Source organism: Ictalurus furcatus, chromosome 23, assembly GCF_023375685.1.
Source record: "Ictalurus furcatus strain D&B chromosome 23, Billie_1.0, whole genome shotgun sequence".
In the NCBI taxonomy this organism is placed as follows: Eukaryota; Metazoa; Chordata; class Actinopteri; order Siluriformes; family Ictaluridae; genus Ictalurus; species Ictalurus furcatus.
The window spans coordinates 19,839,824-19,849,848 of record NC_071277.1 but is presented as its reverse complement, the minus strand read 5'-3'; the positions used below and the strand labels follow the sequence as shown (position 1 = coordinate 19,849,848).

Genomic DNA, 10,025 nt, shown 5'->3' with positions numbered 1-10,025 from the left:
GATGAAGATATACTCCTGTATTAAATACTAATTTTTTTTTTGTATAAATACCCTTAAATGATATTTAAATACAGCAATAACAACATGCAATTACTGACTTTCTTCAATTTAAAAAATCTTCTTTTTTTCCTTTTCAAAAGTTGTGTAAAATAGTAATGTTCGAGATAATGAAGAGATGGTATAAAAAACTCCTTTTAAACGTGTAAACGTGAAATAAAACACACTTCACACTCGGGTCACTTTAGTGTTTTAGTCAGCGATGTGGACAATTTTCTTCTTTTAAAAAATAAGATACAGTTACACGACCAAGCATGACAAACAACCTGGCAGAAACCGATGATCTATAAACAAACAGCTAGCTATTAAATCAGAAGTAAAATTGGTCAGGCATTGTCAGAACTACGAAGCGGGAACACAGCGATGTAGATTAGATGTCTGATCAGCACTCACAGGAAGGAACGTGTGGATATAGTTCTTGCACTTTTTGGTTATAAGCTGTCATGTGACTAAAACCGATCAACACGATCGTTAAAATTTTTAAAAAAAAAATAAAATAAAAAGAAAGAAGACATTTTAGTAAACACGTTAAAAACATAAAAACTCCTTCTGACGATTTCCACACAAACGAGAGATTTTTTTGGTTATTGGTGCAGTTAGTTGAAATGAACATCTGACGAAAGCACAGGGTCGATGGAGCCACGTAAGCAGCAAACAGGTGGAATATAATAATAATAATAATTATTAATAATAATAATAATAATAATAACAGTTAATAATAATTAAAAAAGAACAGCATGTATATTATAAATGGCCCATTGATTTGTTTTCGGTTTTAATCCAGCACTTTTGTGGTGGAACATTAGGTACTGCAGGATCTTCACCGGTGTCCGTCAGTCAGATCGTCACTGAGTCGTCCAACAGCGGCGTCTAACAATCACTGGCCCGCGCTGGAGACAGAAAACAAACGAAACAGGAAACATTATTCGCTTTATTACAATTATCACAACAATGAGAACAATCCCCTGTGTTATGATTTTTGTTAGAACCTCAAGAAATACAGTGCTGTGAAAAGGTTTTTTTTCTTCTGTTTTTAAACGATAATAAAGTTATTTATTGAAGAAAAAAAAAAAGTTATTCAATACCACCTGGGTCTGCGTGAAAAGGTATTTGCACCCGTAGTTACTAATTCCCCAAATCTATGCATTTATAATGGGGTTCAGCTGGACCAGGCTTGATTACTGCAGACCCTGTTCAATCACATCAACGCATCAACGTGAAGCTGGGTAAAGGGTCTGGTGAGGTTGGTTAAATGATGAGGAAGAAGGTGATTGAAACACATCAGTCTGGGAAGGGTTACAAAGATGTTTCACAGGCTCTGGGACTCCAGAGGACCACAGCGAGAGCCGTTATCTAAAAAATGGAAAAACTCAGCACAGTAGTGAACCTTCCCAGAAGCTTCCAAAATTCCTCCAAGAGCACAACGACGCCTCATCCAGGAAGTCACAAACGTGCAAAGGAGAACAGCGAAGGACCTACAGGCCTCTCTTGCTTCAATAAAGGTCACTGTTCATGACTCCACTATCAGAAAGACACTGGGGAAAAAATGACATCCATGGAAGAGTGGCGAGACGAAAACCACTGCTGACCCAGAAGAACATTCAGGCTCGTCTGAATTTTTCCAAAACACACCCTGATGATCCTCAAACCTTTCAGGAGAATGTTCTGTGGATTGATGAGGTGAAAGTGGAACTGTTTGGAAGACGGGGTTAAGGTTACATTTGGCGTAAACCAAGCAACGAATTCCACAAAAAGAAGATCATAGCTACGGCCTAGCATGGTGGTGGAAGTGTGATGCTGTGGGGATGCTTTGCTGCTTCAGGGCCTGGGCCTGCACAAACTCTTCCTCTCCACTGTACTATAAAGCAATCTGTTCCTGTTGTACATGTACAGTTGCAGCTCTACTTAAAAAGAATGATACAAAGGGGCGTGGTTTATCGCAGCCTTTCAGCCAATCACAGCACAGGAGGCGGAGTTACAGACAAGCTCATAGCTACAGGAGGAAATGGAGGATCGCAGCCCTGAAACACCCTCTGGGTTGTTTTTTTATCACCGGGGTGGTTTGGGGTTTTAACGTGACCCGCAGTGGGTTGCCAGATTGAAGAGGTCATGTTTGATTTTTACTGTAATTTGTGTTGCAATTTCCAGCGTGTATCGGCGCCTCTGTTTCCTCCCTCAGGTACACGCACACACACAGAGGAAGCCAGTCATCATGGAAACTGTGCCGAGGCTCCGTAGAGAGCAGCGCCATACGGCCGAGCTGGCTTTGTGTTTACCGGCGCATCACAGGAGCAACAAGCAAAACAACACTCAACAGATGGAACTCATACACAGGACACGCCTCCAACCGCTACAGCGCACTCGCTCATGTCACACTGCATCCGGTTACTGCAGGTTACACACACACACACACACACACACACACCACGAGCTTTTCCAAAGTAATCTACACAACAAAAGCAGTATGTTAAAAATACATTCGAATGAAAATGAATTATTTAATAAATACATTTTAATATATTATTTAGCAACATTAGCTAGGCTACCTAAACTAGTGCACTGCACTAGCGTTTCTACTTGCTTCCTCTGCAGTAGAAGCTATTTACGTAAATTTATTAGCTAGTCATGTTTGTTAACTTTAGCTAATGTCTTGTTATATCACGTATTTAAATCCAACACTAGAACACTAACTAAACTTAAACTCTTACACTGTGTACACCACTAGCCAAGTTTGACAACAGGCTAGCTAACATTAGACTAGCTGTGCTATTGTGTAAAGCATTAGCCAGAGTACTGGCAGGTTAGCTAACATTAGACTAGCTGTGCTATTGTGTAAAGCATTAGCCAGAGTACTGGCAGGTTAGCTAACATTAGACTAGCTGTGCTATTGTGTAAAGCATTAGCCAGAGTACTGGCAGGTTAGCTAACATTAGGGCTAACACCCTCACAGTGTTTTATTTAGCTAACATTAGGCTAACTATTCTATTGTGTAATAAAAACCTGTAGCTAAGTCTGACAGCACGCTAGCTAGGACTATGCTAACTATTACATTAGCATTAGCTAAGGTCACTGGATCATGTTAGCCTTATTAAGAATAAGGCTGAGTGAATAAAAGATGAGAAATGAGTAGAAATTGTGATATTTGTTATAGAGTCAGCTTTTTAAACACTGTACCTGTGTCATTGAGCATCTGTTGGTTCGCTGCGTTACTTCCTGTCCTCCTCCTGGATTAGCAAATAAAGCGATTAACTGTGATTAGTGCTGAATCCACTTCTGTTTCTAATGAAAATATTTAGTATTTTTTAACATCGCACCTCTTGTCCTGGTTAAATTTGCATCTGCAGTGTCCACCTGTAAGAGAACGCCGTCGAGTTCGTCATTTTACAAAGCATTTTACTCTGCTACAAATCTCCCTGTTTATGTAATTAAAAATAAAAAAAATGCAGCATATTCTTCACACCATCCAAGACTGTTAACTCGTAAAACCACAGCGAGAGAGTTTTCACTGCGCTTCAGCTGCTTTCGGGTCTCCGTATCGTCGTGTCGCTCTGCTCAACACTCAACGCTGGAATTCTGGATTGCGATTGGTCGGAAGGTGTTGGTTGCTTTTCTATAACGGCGGCACGGACAGTAGCGCAGCTGCGAAATCACACGTTCGCTGTATATTAATGCACTCGTTTTAATAACTAGCGTTAGGGACATGTACGGTAACGCTTCGGGGTGTGACGATCGGACGAATCGAAACGAACCCAGGAAACGGTCGTAAATAAAAACGAAAAAAGATTATTATTAGAAAAAAGGACAGAGAACCGGTGTGTACAAAATAATTCGGATTTTTGAAAACGATGGGTATTTGACATGCTAGCAAACCGACGTAGCCGTAACGCTGATACTTTTCAAACAGTCCTTCTTTACATCATCATCATCATCATCACTAACGTACCCCAGACAATGTTCGGTCACATGTCGATCGGACGATACTGAATTCTTTTGTATCGCATCGTAGAAGTTTTCCGGCACGCTTTCGTTTGTCTTATTAACTTTGTTTACAGCTGAACGACTGTAACGTATGCTGCGGCATAAAAGGAATAAAACACTTCAGGAGGTTATGGGAAAATGAACTCACTGAGGAGGATCGTGATGCCGATCAGACACAACACTGCGGCCATGATCAGCCCTCCGACACGCAGCTGGTGATAATCTACAGTGCACACACACACACACACACACACACACACACACACACACAGACAGATAAGGAGACAAGGTCATTGGGTAAAACGCTACAGGGCGCCCCCTTGAGGAGCGAAAAGGGAGACCCTGCAATTTCCGTAAAATAAATGAGGCAACAGATATAACTGCGAAGTCAGGAGATCATGAAAAAGCTGCGATCGTGAAGCGTTCGTATCTATCAGGGGCGGGAAAAACACCCAAAAAGAAATAAACAGAAGACAAAAACAACGTAGTAAGAAATGAATGCGAATGAACTGGATTTAGTCAGCTTGTTCGCTTTCTTATACGGAAATATTTTGCGGACCGAAACTAAAACTGTTTTGCGGGACTAAAACGAGCTAATTCCACTGGTCATGTCTAACGAATTTAATTAGCTTAGCATTAGTGCTACAATAAACAAGAGTATTACAGATGTATATTCAAATATATCCAAAAAAGCTTAATCTACGAAATGGGAGTATTAATTCTGTTCATTCTTGCGTATGAAATAATAAGAAAAATAATAAGTGGGCGGGGCCGCAGAGTGTCCAGGAAAGTGTGTGCTCTAATGTCAAATAATCCAGTGAGATCTTTACTTACCAAAAGTGAACGGGTCATCCTCTGACATAAACGAACAAAGAACAGAGTCGTGTTAATATGACATCAGACAGCGATAAACAAATATAAACAAGCAAAGTAGTCAATAACCCAAGTGTCGTACTTTGCTGCTGATCCTCTGCCAGGACGAGGGTGAAAACTAGAAACACAGAAAAGCGTTAAGATCTTGAATAAAAGGAAGCAGTGCAGTGATTCTTTATTTTCTAGATATTTAGATTTATTTATTTATCACTACTATTAGGGATGAGCGATGTCGATATATTCATTCTTATGTTTGGGCTTTTTTGTGTTTTTCTGTTCAAAATCTTTGCATTATTACTCACTGTAATAAATCTCTCAAATGGATGAAAAGCACATGTACAGCTGCTAAAAATAGATCATCTATGAGATATACAAAGACTTACAGCTTGTATAATACGGCTCTAGCCTTCTGTTGGAAAAATGGGATGAGATACGATCATTTTTTGTCGCATTGCTAACTCATATTCTTCTTCTTCTTCTTATTATTATTATTATTATCATTTGCAAATAATAATTCTACTATGAATAGGCAATTTTTTCGGCTTCACTGATGAGGACGCTAGATGGAGCATAGACGCTCTGTGACACACACACACACACACACACACACAGAGTAAACACTAAGGTGATACTGACTCACATGTCATTAAGACGAGTGATGGAATCTGTGCCATGGCAACGTGGCTTCACCTGGAAAACAAGGGGAAAAAAAGTCATTTTTTTGGTTGAAACCGCATCACAAACGCTCCTGTAGGCCACAGCGGTGTTCTCTGAACACAGATTAAACACACGTTAATATTAACTGCTGTCCAAACATGACCCGGTGTTCTGTGTAGTGCATAACCTCAGTGCTGATGGCTCTCAAAAGCCACTTACGCTCTAAATATATATAAATATAAATAAATATATAAATATATATATATATATTTGAAGGCCGACCTTCAGCGAGCCGACTGTGTCTGCGCTCCTCACCAGCACCAGAGGTTATAATTCAATAACCTCTGATCCACGAGCTGCAGACGAGGAGCAACACATCAGCGACTACCAGGAAACAGAAGCGACTGATAGCGGGTGTAAAAATAGCAGCTGAAAACTTGGGTGAATGTTTGGCAGGTCAGAGATCAGAACACATGCAGGTACTTTCACCCAAAATTGAAGAAAAAAAACAAAACCCCCAACAAACAAACAAACAAACAAACATGCAGCCACCCGGTAACAGAACAACAACGTTACCATGGCAACCAAAACATTCTCTGGGTCAGCGCTAGCCTAGAACGCAAGTTCTGTGTCTAGGGTGCGATCTCGGATATGACCGGTCCGAACGGGCTTGTACGTAGCCCCGCCCCCAAATCAGGTTTATACGTTAGCGCTGTATCTATTAAAACAAAACAAGACAAAAAGCGTGTGGCGTGTGTAACACCGAGACACTGATCTAAATCATCAGAACGAGCATCCGGACGACCCAAAGCCACTCTGGAGAGAAAAAAAAGAGAAGAAAAAAAAAATGTCACTTGTAAAGAATTCACACATTTTTTTTTTTAACTCCTTTTCTTTGTTTATTGGATTTAATTGATCTTCTCTTCATAATAATAATAATAATAATAATTTTATTGTCATTATTTTATTTATTACTACTATTATACCCTTTGCTATATCACATAGGCATTTATATTATTTTAAAAAATGTGTACTGTAAGTAAGTCTCTAGCGAAAGTCGTGGGACATGGTGAAAATACGATGTAACCCGAACTGCGCGTCTGTAATTTTCCATGATACTTAATTACCCAATAAGACCGGCGTGTCTGATCCCATCCCCGTCACACACTGTGTGTACTTCTGCCTCTGTGTGTGAAAGGAAAGAATATAATAGAACGGGATCTCTGTGGACGTCCTGAGCTGAAATATTTCACTGCTTTGATCCCAGCAGGTCTGTCCTGATCCTGATCTCACTGGAGAAAAGAGCAGCCTTCATGCATTTATTTATTTATTTATTTATTTATTTCATGCCTGGTGCTGAATTGAAGAAGGTCAGCGCTCGGTACCGTGTAACGAAGACGTGAATTTTATCTGACGTTCATCGTCGGATCACAACGACGGCCTAATTGGATTCGTTCGGTCGATGCAAAAAACGAAGGCAAATGGGCTTTTGTTCTGCAGACTGTGAGGTGAGGTGAGCTGCGAGGTGTGTTCCTGCCACAATAGAAACCCGAGACCTCACGCTGACGCTCTTTTGTTCCTCTGGAAATGAAAAACGCGCCGAGCACAGAGCTCTGGACGATCCAGGCCTCGTTCATTTCCTCTACGGTCACGATTACGCCAAGCTCGCCGGCTTCCCTCTCGCTCCCACGGCAACGGCGTAGTCACAGATCCAGCTGCCTCGGGGCATTTTTACGATCAAGGATAAGAAATCATTTCGTTAACGGATCCGTGCTATTGTTCCGCCGGGACATTCTTTAACCCCTTTAACCTCACCTCGCAGCTTATTTAGATGGAAAGGTCACAGCTTGGCTCCATGATCCCGAAGAAAATCGCAAACATCGCTGAAAATCTTTTCATAATCTGGTAGTAAACATTTCAAAGACGTGTAAAGAGATCCGAGTGAAATGTGCGGTATGCATATTAAACACAGCTCTGCCAGAGTTCTGCATTTTCCCCTCATCGCCTCGGAAAAATAACTGGACGCTCACCAAGTGCACAAAATCTCCCTACTGTTCCACTCTTTAAAAAGTCTAAATAACTTTCTTCATACTACACATTCGTGCTAAATCATCATCATCATCATAATAATAATAATAATAATAATAATAATAATAATAATATTTACAATATAGTACTTTATAACATTAAAAGATCAAATGAAGTGTCAAAATGAATTCCGGATTCTGATTGGCCAGCAGCTCCAAATCACAGGTTAATATCAGTATTAATATGAATGTGCTCCTTCTGGTACGTTACGGTTTCCATAGTAACAGTAACGTTCACGGGGACGTGTACGATGGACGCTCCGTATAAACGAATTCTTAAGATACACAACGTGTAATTGTTGATACGGTGACGTTTTCCGTCGTTTATTTAACGTTTATGGAAGTAGTCTCCAGTGTCGGCGCTGTAAAGCTGTAACTTTAAGCTTTCCGACATCTGCTAGCTGCTATAACGTGAGAACTTGTTATATAAATAAACAGCGTCTTATAGAAAAGTGATCAACAGCCCTGCAGTGTAATATAATTCATATTAATGAACACTGGGGTGTGCTTTATGAATATTAATGAGCAGGGGGTGGGTCTCTGTACAAACTGAATGTTAAGAAAAGAGGCAACAATATGACAAAGATTTAAACAATAGGATACAGTGTTGTGTAGTGTACTGTTGGGTTGTCTTGTGTAGTGTAGTGTACTGTATTGTACCATTGTGTAGTGTAGTGTACTGTACTGTACTGTTGAGTAGTGTACTGTACTGTTGTGTAATGTAGTGTACTGTAGTGCAGTCTAGTGTAGTGTACTGTACTGTTGTGTAGTGTAGTGTACTGTATTGTACTATTGTGTAGTGTAGTGTACTGTACTGTTGTGTAGTGTACTGTACTGTTGTGTAGTGTAGTGTACTGTATTGTACTATTGTGTAGTGTAGTGTACTGTACTGTTGTGTAGTGTACTGTACTGTTGTGTAGTGTAGTGTACTGTATTGTACTATTGTGTAGTGTAGTGTAGTGTACTGTTGTGTAGTGTACTGTACTGTTGTGTAGTGTAGTGTACTGTATTGTACTATTGTGTAGTGTAGTGTACTGTACTGTTGTGTAGTGTACTGTACTGTTGTGTAGTGTAGTGTACTGTACTGTTGTGTAGTGTACTGTACTGTTGTGTAGTGTAGTGTACTGTATTGTACTATTGTGTAGTGTAGTGTACTGTACTGTTGTGTAGTGTACTGTACTGTTGTGTAGTGTAGTGTACTGTATTGTACTATTGTGTAGTGTAGTGTACTGTACTGTTGTGTAGTGTAGTGTACTGTATTGTACTATTGTGTAGTGTAGTGTACTGTACTGTTGTGTAGTGTACTGTACTGTTGTGTAATGTAGTGTACTGTAGTGCAGTCTAGTGTAGTGTACTGTACTGTTGTGTAGTGTAGTGTAGTCTGGTTGTGTTGTGTTGCCAGTGCATGACTCGGGACAGTACACTCAGAACAATCAGGCGTTTGTATCCGACTCCCCTGACTCGTTGGACGCTCCTTCCTCTTGTGTTGCTGTTAAAGCAGCAGTTACTCTGCACTCAGTCGCCTCAGTATCTCTGTCTCTCTGTGTGCTTTACTTATCATCTCACGCTCTTAAACACATGCACACACCCCGAGAATAAACATTACACCCTCTGCATCTAAAACAACCTTCAACATGTCGATGTACCGCCCGACAAAACCACTACAACCGGCCCAGGAACATCTCCATGCATCTACAGCATACCAGGCTAGCTACCTGCTGGTGAACCAGCTCACGTGTCACAGGTTGACACGCGTCTCCATTTGCATCAGGGATCAAAATATAACGTCACCGTAACAAACACAACAGAAAAGCGGTATTTATATTTATACACGTTGACGTAAGACATGATTAAAAAAAACAGCTTAGCATCGATTAGGTGCTTTTTTAACTGAGAGGTTTCACCACAGCAGGATTCCCACTCAATCCTCCATGATCTCTGAACACCTCCAAGTCCCAGTTGGGCACTTAACCTGAAATAATTGCTGCAGTCACATGCTCTGTGTGTGTGTGTGTGTGTGTGTGTGTGTGTGTGTGTGTTTAGGGTGGTGGTTACTGCAGAAGGTCATGGTTACCATGGTTTACTCAGCTTTGAGAATGCTTTTTGAGTTGAAGAGGATTGGACTATGCAATGTAAACATGAAAGTCGTTGGCCACGCCCTCTAACAGAAACACACTTGCCAGCATGTGTGTGTGTATGCATATATGTGTGTGTGTGTATATGTCTATATGTGTGTGTGTTTTTACATATTTAGGCCCTTTATGAGGACCAAAAAAGGACTGGGTCCTCACAATGATAGGACAGTGTCAAATGTCCTCACAATCACCCAAAACAAAAAGTGTTTTTATACAACTTTTATTAAAAATGCAAAAT

At 40.5% G+C, this 10,025-nt stretch overlaps 1 protein-coding gene across 4 annotated transcripts in view; it reads right to left on the bottom strand.

Moving 5' to 3' along the window:
• Positions 1-236: 236 nt before the first annotated feature.
• The window catches only part of LOC128599642 (FXYD domain-containing ion transport regulator 3), a 13,278-nt gene continuing 3,489 nt past the window's right edge, over positions 237-10,025 (bottom strand). The window contains exons 1-9 of one of the 4 annotated variants that reach the window (XR_008384457.1): positions 5,881-6,374; positions 5,549-5,598; positions 4,991-5,026; positions 4,870-4,890; positions 4,184-4,258; positions 3,372-3,408; positions 3,232-3,281; positions 1,146-2,445; positions 237-947 (exon numbers count right to left, since the gene is read on the bottom strand). Coding sequence is in view for 1 of the 4 variants with exons in the window: in XM_053611448.1 (XP_053467423.1) it covers positions 928-947; positions 3,232-3,281; positions 3,372-3,408; positions 4,184-4,258; positions 4,870-4,890; positions 4,991-5,026; positions 5,549-5,582 (273 nt within the window). In the remaining 3 variants the exon portion in view is untranslated. Of the gene's footprint in view, positions 948-1,145; positions 2,446-3,231; positions 3,282-3,371; positions 3,409-4,183; positions 4,259-4,869; positions 4,891-4,990; positions 5,027-5,548; positions 5,599-5,847; positions 6,375-10,025 lie in introns of those variants that run through there. The other 3 variants (XR_008384456.1, XR_008384455.1, XM_053611448.1) reach the window with 3 other exon arrangements.